The sequence below is a fragment of the Mercenaria mercenaria genome, chromosome 5, assembly GCF_021730395.1.
Source record: "Mercenaria mercenaria strain notata chromosome 5, MADL_Memer_1, whole genome shotgun sequence".
Lineage (NCBI taxonomy): Eukaryota > Metazoa > Mollusca > Bivalvia > Venerida > Veneridae > Mercenaria > Mercenaria mercenaria.
In genome coordinates, this window is record NC_069365.1 from 88,793,568 (window position 1) to 88,810,186 (window position 16,619).

Sequence of the window (16,619 nt, forward strand, 5' to 3'; positions counted from 1 at the left end):
GCTACATGTATATATCGAAGATAAAGTTCACAGCTTTGAACTTTGATTTGTTTTGTTATTTTGTTGTAATATATATGTTTGTGCCCGGATCATAACCCGCTTTAGTCAGATTTCCAAATACTTTGGTACAAATAACCACCATTTATTGACAATCTGTAGTGATCATATTACACCTATTACTGCAAACGTCTCAAATTTTGGGACCCTGTAGAATGGTTTTGATGAATATTATCTTTGTTTGTTGGATTCAGAGCGCCTGTTTTCAACAGTATTTAGGTAATACAGTTTCGGGCAGTTAATCTTACCATTGATCCTAGATAACGGACCAGTCCAAGATGTTGATGATGATGAAATGATGATAAAAATGTCAGTAATATTAAAATCAGTACGAGTAGTTTTCATCCGGTCTCGAACGTGTGTCTCTCGACACTCTAGTCAATGGTAAGTTCTTCCCATTAATTTCAACTGAAATTATACCCTGGCTCATATACGAGTTTACACTCATGTTCGTTTACAGGTCTGGTAAAACGCACCTATACACGTAAGGTATTACCTGGGTGAATGAGAGACACAATATCTCTGGAAATTCCGGCTAGGAATTCAACCCGCTTTTCGTAATCTGCAAAACTATCCACTGCACCAGCTTCACCGATGGAGTTACTCGTGCCGTTCCTATAGAGATACAAAATAAGAGTGTTTCCATACGAATGCAGACACCAGGCCTGGCAAGAAAACTCTCATAGTAAATATAATCCAATAAAGTTCACGTCAGGGTTTTAAGTTGGACATATTTCATTTGTCGTCAGTTTAAGTTTTTTTTATGTTTAAAGCAATGCGAATTGACAAAGATAAACAAAACGAAAACGAAAAACCTATCTTGCAGCGAACCCACGGACACCGACGACGTCAGGATCAGAACAATAGCCATTAGCAGTCCTCGAATAGTCAAGCTAGTCACTATTTTTAAGTATACATAGATGTATATATACCCAGTGTTCAGCAAGACTTTCTATGCTAGTTGAGACTGCCTTCATTTTGATTTTCGAGTGCACTTTATTTGTTGTTGAAGCGATACAACCAGCAAATTGCCGATTATAAAAGTTGAACAGGGATTGCATGTGGTGTATCTTTCCCTTTAATCATACATATTCATATACATGTATTCATGCATTTAATAAAAATGAAATCTTACAAACCAAAACCTATATGGGAAATTTATAAGTGACATGTACATGAAGTACTATGAACAGACCAGTCATGATAACCGTTCGGTATTCTTGCCAAGTTTAATTGCCAGATAACCAACCAGTACCAAGATATTAACCTAACCGGAAAATCCCTCTAATCAACAAGAGGGTCGTCATGGCCCACTATCGCTCACATGAGTAATACTACACTATACATGTTATTAAATGTGCGATTTCGCCATTTTAGGGGTCATACTTCTTAAGACAAATAGCGTGATATGGCTACTCTTCGAGGAAAAAAGATATATAATTCCTACGATATGTAATTTCTATGCAAGCTTGGTCAAAATCAAATCATAAATCTGATCTCTGTCATGTTCACCATGCTAAAATTAGCAAATTTTGTCATTTAAGGGGCCATAACTCCAGCAAAAATGTTGCTATATAGCTGGTTTTCGTAAGGAACCGAGATGTTATAGATATATAACTTCTATACAAGTTTGGTCAAAATAAAATAATAAATATGGCCTCTATTGTGTTCACGAGACTAAAATAAGCATATTTTGCTATTTCAGCCATAACTCTGAGATAAGTGGCGCGATATGGCTGTTTTAAAAGGAATTGAGATCCTATATAAGTTTAATGAAAATCAAATAATACTGAAATGTAGTCTCCATTGTGTTCACAAGCAGCAATTTTTACCAAATCAGGGGCCGTAACTCGAAGTCAAATAAATGGTGCAATACGGTTGTCTTTGAAAGGAACCGAGATCTTATAGATATACAAGATGTATGCATATTGAGTCAAAATAACAAAACATGTGGTCTTAATCGGGTTCACAAGGCTAAAATCAGTAATTATTGCCATTCCAGGGGCCATAACTCCTAGATGAATAAGGTGATATGGCTGGTTTTCGAAAGGAATCGAGATATAGATCTATATTAAGTTCTGTGCAAGTTTTGTTCAAATCAAATGATAAATGTTGTCTCTGTCATATTCGCAAGAAAAATGTGAACGGACGGATGATCGCAATAGCTTACTTTGTCACTTCGTACAAGTGAGCTAAAACGTGTAACAAATCTGTTTCAGATGTAAAAATGCACTTTTTTGTTCATTTTTCCGATTGAAAATGACATGTGACAAATGTGATCAGATGTCACATCAAAAATCGGCATCGATCACATTCGTCACAAAAATTGTTACATATGTGCTTGATTTCTGTTACGTATGCGATCTCATTTGTAACACGTGTTACATATGCGATCGCATTTGTAACACCTGTTACAAATGCGATCTGTTACGAATGTGGTCCTACAGAGCTTTACAAAGCAGTTAAGCTAGATACTCAATAAATGAGAATACTTCGAATATCGATATTGTAACGCTCTTTATCGTTTCAAAGATGGGTTTGGAAAATTATGACAAAATGCATATACCGAACATTTAAAGATGATTTAAAGTTAATTGCGTTTATTCTATATTCGGTTAGTAACTAAAGTCCTCTTACTTCATTTCTTGTCAAATATTTATTTGAAATGGAAGGCAAAAGGTAACGAGCTATACATCTTTGAGGTTTTAGTTTCAAGATTAAACAGTATGTCACTTTTATAACTTGCACACAGTTCAGGGATCAGTTATTATAAATTTCATATCATTAAATAATCAAGCGTTATCATAATGGTTTTGAAAACGACGATGATCAAACGTTCTTAACAGCTTTTAACGAATTACATTGATATATATAAACGGATATATCTCATTGAATGTTATTGTACGACACATTTATAATGTGAACACAGTATAAACGGAAGTAAAGTTCAGGGATTAGTTCTTATAAATTTCATAATGTTAAATAATTGATCATTTTGATACATTAAGGAATATCAAACGGTTATGATCATACATGCTTTACTTAACGGCTATTGACGAATCACTTTAATATTAATAAATAGATGTTTCTCAGTGAATATGATCTGTAAATTTCTTTTTATTGCTTTTGATCTAGTATTATTATATCATGTCAGTGCTCAGTACTAGAACGAATTACGTGCGTCTGAAGGGACAAGTTATAAATATCTAAAGCATCTGTGACTTCTCTGCTTTGATATTTGTTCTCTGTCCTGTTTAATTGGGCCCAAATTAGTGTTGTTGAGTAAGTGCGTAGTTTCATAGGGTTCATTAAATTATTATTTTTAATAATATTACAACATAAAATTCACATTCATAAATATTATATATATTTACGTGAGTATTTTGTTTGGTTTACAGATAGTGCCTCAAGTTAAGATTAGAGATTCGCCTGCCTGGTTAACTCATAGGTTTTGAACTGGTGGGTATTAGGAGAGAGGACTAAGGCACAGCTAAACAATTAGAACTCCCTAATGGTGTTTTTACCTTATTCTGCTATATTATTTACTTGACCTTTTGATGGGACCTCATTCTTAGCACGTGGCTATTGCATTTGGGTCATGGTCTTTGTTTCTTTTACTCACGTTATCGTATAAAAGATCACATTGATTAAGACAAATCAAACACTCAAAACTTCAAGAGACATTTCATTGACTTGAAGAGGATACCAACTGAGACGATCAACACAATCGGACACGGCGGACAAGCCGTCCGTTTACGAGACGTGGCGGTAGCGTTGACAGATGAGGGGTCATTGTCTGAAGGCATATTCTATAATCTGTATTAGGCAGATTTAGAATCCTTGCACATACGCATGAACACATGCATGTACGCATGCACGCACACAATCACGCACACATAGATTCATACATGCACATACATAGCTGTCGAGTTTCAGTGTGAGATGGCTACGTTCTTAGAGCATGGCCTTTCTATTAGATCTTTGTCAATGAAAAACGACACGGTATGAATCGCTGTTGTATATATTAATATGAAATACATAAGACCTAGGTGTCAGGCCATTTATCATAACTATGAGGCGATTCGTGTCTTGAACTATCTGCCGATTCAGAGGTAGCTGGTTCAATTTAGGGAAGGATAAGTTATAAGTTACATTTAAGTGCTATTAAAAAATCAGTCAAAGTACACTGCAAGTACAATAAGTTTATTAAGAAGGTAGTATACGAAAGTATGTGCATGACGATGTTGTTTAATACAATAATAATATTTAAGAAATATTAGGTGAACAAAATAATTTTTGGAGTACAGATGCGCTGGAATAATATCACGACGGTGCGGTCCTGGTGATAAACTGATACGCATCAGAATGACAATGACTTTATTCAAAAGCAAACCACTGTTTGAGATATAATTCTAACAAATAAAACCTGACGCTATGACGCTACAAACAGTGAACTGTTGAATAATAACACACAATGTCAGCCTTCGTATTTAACAGGAAAATAAATCGAGTAGTGTTAGAATATGTTATAACAAACAATGCATGCATTTTAAGCCCATAATTATACTTTCGAACGGACGTAGATTTCACCAAAAGTGTGGCGTTCTCTTTCTGAGTACTGAAGATACATTTTCATTCCAAGTATATCTTGATATAACTGTTAAAGTCGACAGTTTGGTGTTATATAAGTGCTGCTATCAGACAATGAAATGTCGCCTCTTATCTATATTCATTTTTTATCCTTTGAGTTCATGTAATTCATTCAATATTTTTTTAATTACCTTACATGAACAGATTCAACCAAACCAAGTCTTCTGTCGGTCATTTCTCTTGGTTCGGCTCCATGTTTCAAAAGATCTTCTTATAGATTTGTTTAATTTAGTTCTTTAATGCCTCAATTATACAAAATTGTAAAATGGCATTAAAATTTTACATGAAGTTTTACATTAAATGGCAAGAACAAAAATGCAACATTAAAAGCAAAACATAATGTAGGGATACTACACAAATTTTAGTGTATTAACGTCTGTAGAAGCCCATGGGAATGTTTGTGACCGAGACCGAAGGTAAACATATCCCAAGGGCTTCTGCAGACGTTAATGCACAAAACAAATCGCTATTATTGCATGAAAATATAACACGACGACTAAATGTATTGTTTTCATTTGCGATTCCGGTACATTTTAGTTACTATTCTGTTGTTCTTGGAAACGGTAAACATGTTTTAAATATCCATAACCAGGGCCCAGAAATCAATAACACTATAAGAAACATGAATTTTTAAACGATTTTGTTATCTCTCATTATTAGAAACATGTAATTACCAATAATTTTGCATATTACTTAAAGATTTGGTAAACAGGAGCACAGTTTTCAAGAATAATAAATTTACATTCGAGTTATTTTGAGTATGAACACACTTCGAGTACGGATGAGTACGAACTTAGTGACAAGCTTTCAAGCTTTTTATATAAATTCTTCGAGAAATGAGCTTAAAACATACCGAGAGACTAACCAAAATCATTAATATGATTCCTAAAAACAAACAATCGCGCACGTATCGACGCCGACTTCTAAAAGGGGAGTAAACAAGGGGAGAAGTGAGTACGAATAGTGTTGGGAGCAGTGCATTTGGCGTTGGTAACTGATACATCAAAACATTCTATGGATTAGATTGCATCTTTTATGCTAAAAGAGAGGTTTTTATGAAAGAAACAAGACGCAGATACCAGATGTCAATCTGTGCAGAAACATATACATAATATATACAAATATATTTAAGTCATGTATTAATTAACAGCACACGATTTTTCTCCCGTTGATACATAGGCGGATCCAGTGAAAAAAGTAGTTTTTACGCAAGGAATCATTAACTAAACAGTATCACAACACTATACACGTTTTCGATAAGTAAAGGTATCTGTTTATATCAAAAGCCTGTTCGAAACCTTCATATATGACAAAACACATATATGCTATGCCACAGCAGATATTATTGTCTCACAACTAAATGAAAATAGAAATTTTAACTAAGTACTTTTTTCGTCCGGGGCGCCATAACGACGTTTGTCGTTGTGTCGCTGCGACAGAACAAAATGTCGAAATGGCAGAAATCAGCCACTATAATTAATAGCATTTCTTTCATGAAAGTGCACTGTAGAATGTTTGAAAGTGTCTGAAGTGTGGATTACACTCTACAGAGTTCGTGTGTTGACTGATATGAAAAAGACAACCATCTACATTCTTAGAGAATTCGAAACTTTATAGAGAAACCCACATGATTTACGTCGTTGATATTGTCCGAATCTGTGAGAAAGCGAACAAGAATGTGGAGGGTATTGGAGGCAGGAAACGTGTAAGAATTTGCTGCGCCACACACTCTGTTTATCACCAGTTCCTCACTCGGACAGAACCCTTAAAGAAAGAAATACAATTGTATGTTAATTTTGGTATCTTGCGTGCAATAAAAAATACATGAAACGTAGGCAATACAATCTATTTTGTATCCAGGTTAGACTTAAGGGCATGCAAAAAAAATCATATACACTGACGACCAATAACCACCACAGTATTAATGTCTTACAAAATATATGTATGAAGAAAAGCACTGTTTCCGTAGAAAATCAATTCGTTCATGTTTGATTTTTTTCTGTCGTAGGTTAGAATGTTACAAACAAAAAACTGTCTTAAAATTGAACTTGTCATTAAACGTTTTGACAACGTGAACAACTTAATTAAAAAAAGATATTTTCTTAACTAAGAAGTAGTTTACCCGCTTTAAATTCGTTTACATATTTCGCTACATTCAATATGGTTTTCTTGTTACCAGATGATATAATGAAATAAACATATGAATATTCGGCCAAGCAATATTTCTTAAATACTTAAAATATATACAATTGTAAAATGTGTCCAGCAGTGTTTGACAAGAAGATTTTTAAATTTTCCTTCGAAGCAAATAAGGAGAATCAAACACGCACTCTAGTGGTCATGTTTTGGCAAATCTGAATGATTAAATAATCTAAGCATCGCAAGGAACTTTTCTGTGAAATAATTTCGAAATCAGACTAGCAGTTTCCGACAAGAAGATTTTCAACATTCCCGCTTTATATATAAAGAGAAAAGTGACAAATTTAGCAGGGTAAAGGTTAAAGCTCCTGTCGTTTTCCTTGCTTTCAAACAAAAATCCAATCATAATTCCGTCCCGTTGAGATGGGCTGGAATAATCACAGCACATTTAAGCAGTATGAGGGCGTATCAACTGGAATTTTAACGTAACAATTGAGACTTCTAGTTGATAATAACCATATACAAAAATTGCCATTTTGGCAGCTGGAGCCCTTGTCTATAGAAAGGGGTAACTACAGCCCAGACCACCTCGAAACCTTTATGTGATGTACCCCTTTGATTAAATATTGTAGCGATGGCATAAACAATTACATAGCGTGATAAATAAATGGATATTTTTGCCCTGGGCATTACAGAAAACAAAATGTCTTGTCCCAGGAAATACAAACTTGTCAATGACGTTCATTCCGGTAAATTACTTCATGGAGAGACACGTAGTAACAAGATGTTATAACTTACCACTATAAAAGGTGACACTGTCGTATGCGCAACCATCTGAAAGCTCCACATCAATCGGCTGGAATTCTATCTCAAGGGTGGAAACTCTTGTTGGTTTTACAATCAACCAGTACTGGTCCATATTGCTAAAAAACAACAAGTTTTTAGATAAGTATTTTATGTATTTCATACAGAAATTCCATGTAAATGGTTAAAGGAAGGTGCACATGATAAAAATATATACAGAATAAGTAAAAAAAAAAAACAATAAAACATACAGACCCCGAGGAAAAATCAAACGAATAGAGGAACATCCAGAACCCAGTTGATCCTATTTTTATTACGCATGTTTTATTGTTCCAAATAACGAAACCCTTTGAAAATGGTGTTTTTAAAGGCGCTAAAATGAAAGAAAAATGTGTGGCCCCTGTATGCAGTCCTTACCTAGAATTCTATGCATATATCTGCTTTTGTACAGAAATTTATGTGTTTTATATTCCAATCAACTATCATGTAAAACAATTCTTTTCTTCTAACATTTAGTGTTATTTTATTTTTTTTGTAAATATGGTCTTAGCCGTTAACCTATGTTTGAATATAAGGCATATTTGGCAGCACATGTTGTTTAAACGAATAATTTGCATTCCTTAAACATTTCAAAACAATAATTCTAATATGCTTGTCCCTGTTAGAACACTCTTACGCTAGAATGACGTCAAAGTTGTTGTTGCGACAAAGAAAGAGCGCTTCTATATTTTATCTACTGTTTTAGATTAAGGACATATTAGAATCCAAATAATTTATAGCAAAAGAATGTTTTAACACTACATTTGTATTTATACACTAGGGCGGTAATACATCGTACAAATAATTTCACTCGGGCTGCGAACTCGTGCAATTAATACGCCCGACGTATAACCACCCATCGTGCATAAATAGTGTTAAAGCACTCTTTTGCTATAAATTATTTCTTAAGTCGGTGGATGTGGAAATTAAGTATGCACTTACTGCGGGTAGTAGCCTGGGTAGTTTGGAGACGTGATGGTGTTAATGGACCCGCTCGCCAAATGTGTTGAATAGACAAGGTTACACTGCAGAACTGTAAAATTAAGTTACAACAAACTTTAACACATTTACATTAGAGTCTTTTGAATAAGAATTAAATGCATTATACTTGTGAAACGTTTCTACACGAGATAAACATGAGAAGTTTATAGTTGTCCTGTGAAATTAATCTTAAGAAATTAGAGGCATTTTCAATTAAATGTGAATTATAAAAGTTACATTTCAAGTAGGCGTAGGGATAAATATAAACATACTGTGTTGAAAATATGAAATAAAAATGACCGGTACCTTTAGGATAGTAGACGCTAGCTCCAGCCTGACTCTCAAGCAAATTCCCTGCAAATGGTAGATAGTGTTCGGACAGGTCGCACTGTGTACTCATCTGATTGAACGTGAAACCCACGCATTTATCCGTGTGACTGCACTCTGCTATACACTGTATTGAGGATATATCTGAAAACGTAGCGAATGGATATGGCAGTCTCTTATTTACATATAGCCTCTCGTATTTATAAGATTCCTGAGCAGCGGCTGTACTTAGGTAGTCAAAACATAATAATAAATGGAAAAATGACTTTAATAAGAAGCAAAGAAATTCCATCGTTTCTAACACTTTAAGCTGCACACTTTGAAAGATCTTTTTAGAATGATGAAAACGTTTTAGATAATTAGATATGTATTTCATAACTCATTGCACTAACTAATATTGTAAGTGTATTTTGAATAATAAATACTCATACTCATAAATGGTCATGCTGCGTTTGTACAACTTAATTTGAGCTGTGTCATGAGAAAACCAACATAGTGGGTTTGCGACCAGCATGGATCCAGACCAGCATCCGCGCAGTCTGATCAGGATCCATGCCGTTCGCTTTTAAAGCCTATTGGAATTGGAGAAACTGTTAGCGAACAGCATGGATCCTGGCCAGACTGCGCGGATGCGCAGGCTTGTCTGGATCCATGCTGGTCGCAAACCCACTATGTTGGTTTTCTCATGGCACGGCTCATTTGACTTGACGGTCCGCATGGTTCGGTGCTATTACAATTCCCGAAAGGTGTGGGTTTGTTTGATTATATATATGGTTACTGAGAAAATGATATTATTAAGTATCATCATTAAGATTAATTTACAACTCCCAATGATAATCAAAAATGTCGTTAAATAAAATGTTGTGTATGTTCATTGATACAGCATACACAATTCATCACTTCGGTTAGACGTGTGAAAAAGAAAATGAATAAAACTGTGTACAGACATTACTATCGAGTTGAAAATTCGTGGTAAGTTTTTGGAATCGGTGTTGTTCGGGTTTCTTGCAGTACGCAATGCTCATAGTAATTAATCAGTAAGACGTCAATAGACGCTTGCTGTTTACAGTTGACAAAAGCGTTTCGCTTACTGCTTTGAACGTTGAATAAAAATGTAAATGAGCGCCTGATAATAAGAATTTAGTGCTAAATACATTTTCTACGAAGAAAGAAAGGTAAAATACAATATTTTCTATGTGGAACGATTTTCGTCACGCTGCCGCAACTGAAGTTTATTATATATACTTATATTTGTGGTGATGACGTCATACTTTCACACTGGTGCAGTGGTTAGCGAGGTCGCGTTGAAATCCAAAGGTCGGGAGTTCGATCCTCACCAGAAGCGTCTTTTTTTTTAATTTCTTTTTTATTTCAGTTTTTTCTTATTTTATTTATTATGGGTTTTGAACGTATTGTAAAAACAATAAAGTCATTCATGTGATATTTAACAAGTGTTTTGTTAGTGATATCAGGTTCCAATGTAGTACTGTCTGTAGCCTACAGTAGTCAGTAGATAAAACTTTTTTAAAAAAAAAAAGGTTTTTGGATCAAAATTTACAGGCATTGAACTGTGAAAAGCACAAAATGCTCTTCTCCCTGTTAACATATATTTCATCCACAAGCTTAAAAATCACTGACCAGAGTTTATTACTAGAAAAAAACTATTGACTATGAATTATCAATAAACATCAAAAAGGCTCCTACTAGTAACTACCATTCCTAATCTGTATCAGTTGTGCTAAAAGATTAACCATAAAAATGTTAACTTCGCAGTTCAGTAAATAAAACAGAAGTTTTCGAGAATTTCGGCAAAAAAGTGATTTTCTCTGGGTAAAATTCTCATCATTTACATGTACAAAGCTAGTCTTTTGGTTTTTAAACAAGCTTTGTACATGTAAATGATTTTCATTCTCCCATACCAGAGGTCTATCATAGCAGTATTTTGCCTTAAAGTTGGACACATTATTCTTTCTAAAAAGAACTGTAACTTTCTTTAGATTTAATCTTAATGCATTCTAAGATATTCATTCAGAAATCAGAATTATCATTAATTCATGAAAATTTTGATAGATCTTAAAGAACATAAACTTCCTAAAACGGATCCATAATTCCAGGTCATTCCAGCAGCACTCCTTTAATTTTCAAGGGGCACTGGTGATTTTTCAAGGGAGCTCTGCCTTCTAGGTAGCACCTAAGTTCATATTATTTTATAATGTACCACCTTTATCTCTTATGTAGACTAGAGATAACGCATGTTCTTCCGTGTTATAACATCTGCAGAATCATGAGGGATTGGTAGGTGCCAGAGCTCGATAGAGCGAGGGAACCAATGTTTCCCGAGGGATTCTAAAGATGTTACAACACAAAAAGAGTATGCGCTAACTCTATTGTAGCATAAAACGCATAAAAATAATAAATGAATATATTTTCTCGCAACGTCATTAAATTTCAATGAAATGCGCGGGAATGTCTTCGGGTTTTTTTTTTCATAATAAATGTATTAAAAGTAGTCAAAACTACAAAAACTTTTTAAAACAAGTCACTTTATTTTTAACCAACGTTTCGGCTACATTAGCCTTCTTCAGGATTCAAAATAAACATAACAAAGGAAGTGACGTCAACGTCAAACGACGTCGATGACAACAACGTCAAAATTAAACAAAGAGTTTGGCGTAAAAATCATAAACAGGATCATAGTATGATACATAAATACTGGTGAAAAAATGCAGTATAAGCGCAATGATAAAGGAAAGGCACCAGTAAAAACTGATTATAGAATACATACACAGTAATAATATATACGCATATAACAAGTATTTCAGAAAGGCATTAATACAGAATTTTTGAATTCATTCCTTGTGGAGACACAGTGCCCAAACGATACATCCAGGAAGTCTCTTTTAAAAGCCTTTTCCAAGGATTAGTTACTTTATCAATGGGCATAAAAGAGAAATCATGGATAATATGTCCTTGAGAATTAAAATGTTTTGTTTTGTTTTTTTTTTCACACTGACGTCATTTCCTTTCGAATTATACGTTTGAGGCCGTAATACGTTTACGCTTTGTCATGGAACGCGCATATATGAAAATGTGTTTTAACAGCATTTGAGCGCGAAAATATTTCTATTAACACACGTTTTCTGTCCTGTTAAAACACCCCGAAAAATGACAAGAACAGCAGTTTCGTATTAGAGTGATTGTTCCTCTGGAACTTTTCTAAATCATATTGTCACAATGACAAGTGTAAGCCATGCATAATAAAATTTAATTTCCCAAAAGTAAAACTCCTCATTAAAAGAAAGAAAATTAAAGTGTTATTCCAAAATGATTTGTTAAGCATGAAGTTCAAAAATACCTTTCATTTTCTAATGAAATGAGAATAATGGTTTTAAATGAGAAATTTATTTGATTAATAATTCGTCAATTTCAGCTACACTACTCTAATACTGAAATAATATCTAAATTTAGAAGAAGCTGCATGCCTTGTAATTCATTGATTCAAACGCTAAAATTAAAACTATAAACTGTTTGGCCTGATACATGTTTATCTTACAAGGGTAATTGTAATTTTACACGTTTAATGCCCCTAACCCCAGTACCCACCCCGATATTTTTTGGTATTATTTGTAATAATTCTAAAAGTACGTTAATGATTTTTTTTCACATTTAGACCAATAATATATCAATATTTCAATAAAATCAACGTGTGCAAAGACGTCATTTCATTCCACCCATGTTTACCCCTTACCCTGCTAAATTTCTATAATGAACTTGACTGTTCATCTTTCAATTTGGACAGTACCGTTAACTGTCAAACGTGATGCTTACCAAAAAGATACTGATTGAATGGCCAACAGTGCAGATCTTAATCAGACTGCGCTGATCATGATCTACAGTGGTCGCAAAGACAGAATCAAGCGTGTCCAGCCTGATAAGGTTTGAAAGTCACAAAAAACACCAAAAAGTAGTGTTTTATAAAAGGAGCAAATACCATTTAAAAGGATACAGAGGTGGAAATATCGACTTTTCACTGATACAATAAATAAAGTCAAATATCAAACCAAATTTACAAGTTTTCCGGTTCCGGTCATGGCGGTAGTCAATTTTATGTAAACAGAAAGAAAATCCGAAATATGGAGTAATTAGCGGTTTGGAGGTCTCTATAAATGTAAGAACTGTGAATTGAAGTGATATTTCTTTGAAGTATTGACTTGTGACTTCAAAACTACTTCTACTGTACTGACAATTTTGAAGATATATTTTTTCACCTGTTTGAATTTGCCACGTGAAAATCGTGAAAGTTGTGATTAGAGACCTCCCCCGCACGAAATATTTTACAACTATACTGAGCATAAAAAGTTTGAAACCAGTACATAACGAACAATAACAAACAAGCAATAAAAACAACATGAACAATTTGAACAGTTCCACGTCTGCAACACCTATATCGGTAAATAAAAAAAGAGAACTATCTTCGCCTCTTGATGATGCTGAACAAAAAAAGTCTAAAACATGTGAACCGCAACATATTGTGTTGTCAAGTGAGGACATTATAGCAATAAGCAACGCTCTAAAGGGTACTCTTCGTGAGGAATTTAAATTAGAGCAGCAAAACCAAGTTCAGGCTATTGTTAATGGTGTTTTGGCTGGCCTGAACGCTAAAATCCAAAATCTCGAAACCGAAAATGCGGTATTACGTGCACGTGTTGATCAGCTTGAACAGAAAGCTGATGACGCCGAGCAATATAGCCGTAGGAACTGCCTGCGAATCAGAGGTGTTCCCGAAGAGGGACTATCCATTATAACAGAGTCCATGCAAGGGAAACCCGAGGCTACCAACGATGAGTTGTCATCGGAGAACGGTGATGACGTCACTGTCCAAAATAAAGATGAGTCGACTGATAGTAAAGTCAGACAACTTGCATCTGTTATGGAAGTAAACTTTGAGACGTCAGATATAGATCGATCTCATCGAATTGGTCAAAAGACCCCCGGCAAACCCAGGGACATAATAGTCAAATTCGTCTCGTATAGAGCCAGAAACGCATTCTACAGAGGGAGGTTTAACCTTAGGTCTTGTGGATTCCCTGGTGTTTTCATCAATGAAGACTTGACGAAAGCACGGTCCTCCCTTTTCTACAAGGCTAGGCAACTGCTTAGAGATCGCTTTCTTGCAGGCGCATGGACCTATGACGGTGCGGTCGTTGTGAAGGACGCTAATCGCAAAATCCATAGAGTAAATTCGGAGGCCGAATTAATGAAGATAAAAAGTCCAACGCCTATTCGTTGGGGTCGATCAATAGATATTGACTACCAATTATAGCACTGTTTGTTTTGTTGAACAGTATACAGTTATACTAAGTTTTACGCATGATGGAATGAACGATCAATGATTTTACCTGTATGACATGATATATGTTATTTACTGCACACAACCAGACACAGGTGGACATTGCCTATACTTTGATGCACTTAGTTTAATTTTCAAACACAAACATAGAGCGAAATTTATTTACTGATGTATTATTTTAACATAAATATGTGTAGTTGGCCCAGGCTGATATTGGAATCTATATAATGATCAAGTTTTTATCAATTATCAGTGGAACGGTTATTACTTGATTAGCGTGAATTATTTTTCATGCTATTACATAACCACACACGTTTGATCGGTATAAAATGACCGTGTTGTTACTTTAGAATGAGCACAGTATTGTCAGATTGTGAAGTCGCAAGGGAAACAACCACGATTCGCATTAATTTGTCATGTGCAGTCCCTTGCGCACCTGCATAATTCTAACCTGAAACCTTTCTCAGAGTTCTTTATGTACTCTTAAGTTTTTAAACAGTTACTAGTAGTTGTTTGTCTTTAGTTGTTAGCTTAAAGACGCACATGTACATATGTATGTTAAGACTGTGTAAATAAGAGTCCATGTTTTATCTTTGACATTGGTAAATATATTGTCGCATATCATGCATACAGTTTAAATTTTGTAACATTTTGAACTGTGACTTAGGATTTTGATAAGTTATCATGTCTTTCAACCTACAGTTGTAAGTATAAAAAAACGTTTATTTACGTACGTATATATATATATGTGTGTGTGTAAGTATGTATATATTTATGTATGTGTGTGAGTGTGTACGTACGTATATGCGTGCGTGCGTGCGTGCGTGCGTGCGTGCGTGCGTACGTATGTGTGAACGTGCGGAGGTGTGTTTGTGTGTGTGCGTGCATGTGTGTGCGTGCGTGCGTGCGTGCGTGTAATTATGGTCCAGGTAGTAACTGAAAAGTAGATTTGCACTTTGTTAAAAAAAATTCAGATCTCTAACATACAATACAACAATCGATTTATTTAAACATGCTCTATGCAATGTTTAACATTACTTGTTTAAACTATTCGTTGTTAAACCCTACATGTATACAATTCCTTTCAAAACTATTTGTATTACCATTGATTATGTGGTTTATGATTTGTTTAACAGACTTTAACTAAGGTACTATTATCATGTTTCAGGGTTTTTAGCAACGACTTTACGAAAATTAATAATTTGTACATCTTCTTGGAAATATTCTTCAAAACAATATGGAATCATATACTTTGTTTATCTGAATAAGAGGTACTATTATCACGATTCAGGTCTTTTAGTAACGATGTTTACTGTAGCAAAACCTTTACGAAAATTAATAATTTGTATATATTCTTGGAAAATTCTTCAAAACAATACGGAATCATATACATATATTTGGTTTGAATGCTCTTTATAGTTTTTAGCTAAATAATGCTTCACACGTTAGTTAACTTCATATTTCGCTTCTTCATTTTCCTATTATTGCACTCAACTTGCACTATGCATTTCCAATCTCTTTTTGTTTTGTACTTCCTGAATTCTCTAGTTTCTCGATTTCCCTCTACCATTTGTTTCGATTTTTTGGTTTGGATTTGTATGAACGGTAGGAACTGGACAATGTACAATGTGCGTGATTGCATGATCTTGGTTACATGGTTCTTGATGTTCTTAACATCAGTAACATAATGAAAAACACTTCTTCCACATCGATCATGCAGTCTCATATATGCCCGTGGAAATTCACATTACTCTTACATGTCTCAATACTAATCTTTACGGTTTCAAACAGTTTCTTTACTTACTCCTTATACACTGAAGTACAGATTCAAGTTCGACATAGAATCAGCTACCCACACAAACGTGCCATTCCAGGGATCAAATGTACTCAAAACATTCTTCTAACCAAATCAATTCTTATATGTTTGGCAGTAATAGTGTGCAGTACATGGCTTATTTTCCTACTTGCTACGGCTGGAGATATCCATCCAAATCCCGGTCCGTCTTCATCACATTCTACCAGCTCTACATGCTCTTCTACATCGTCCATGTCTCATACATTATCCGAGCTCATGACAAGAGGTAACAGTCTGTCTGTGTTACATTACAATGTACAAAGTTTATTAAACAAAATCGATATCTTGGGGGACTGAATTTAACTCTTTTGACATCTTAGCATTCTCTGAAATATGGCTAAACTCAAACACCTCTAATGACGACATAAAGATTCCAAACTTTCACTTTCCAGAAAGAAAAGACAGAACCGGAGACAG

At 34.7% G+C, this 16,619-nt stretch overlaps 1 protein-coding gene across 2 annotated transcripts; it reads right to left on the reverse strand.

Annotated features, from left to right (window-relative positions):
- Positions 1-4,244: 4,244 nt before the first annotated feature.
- On the reverse strand, positions 4,245-10,183 carry LOC123559208 (embryonic protein UVS.2-like). 2 transcript variants are annotated; one of them, XM_045351022.2, is made up of 5 exons: positions 9,945-10,182; positions 8,977-9,141; positions 8,632-8,722; positions 7,645-7,769; positions 4,245-6,471 (listed from the first exon to the last, which is right to left on the reverse strand). In XM_045351022.2, the coding sequence occupies exons 2-5, from the start codon at positions 9,068-9,070 to the stop codon at positions 6,302-6,304; spliced, it is 480 nt and encodes a 159-aa protein (XP_045206957.2). In that variant the 5' UTR covers positions 9,071-9,141; positions 9,945-10,182; the 3' UTR covers positions 4,245-6,301. The 2 variants fall into 2 exon arrangements, with proteins under 2 accessions (XP_045206957.2, XP_045206956.2); XM_045351021.2 differs by having other exon boundaries at positions 8,977-10,183.
- Between the last annotated feature and the right edge of the window lie 6,436 nt (positions 10,184-16,619).

Coding starts and splice junctions, on each gene's coding strand:
- LOC123559208 (XM_045351021.2), bottom strand. CDS start 9,373: ATGAAATACATATCTAATTATCTAAAACGTTTTCATCATTCTAAAAAG. Junction 7,770..8,631: donor TACCCAGGCTACTACCCGCA/GTAAGTGCATAC, acceptor GTTGTTTTTTAG/CAATATGGACCAGTACTGGT. Junction 6,472..7,644: donor CAGTGTCACCTTTTATAGTG/GTAAGTTATAAC, acceptor TCTTTCTTTAAG/GGTTCTGTCCGAGTGAGGAA.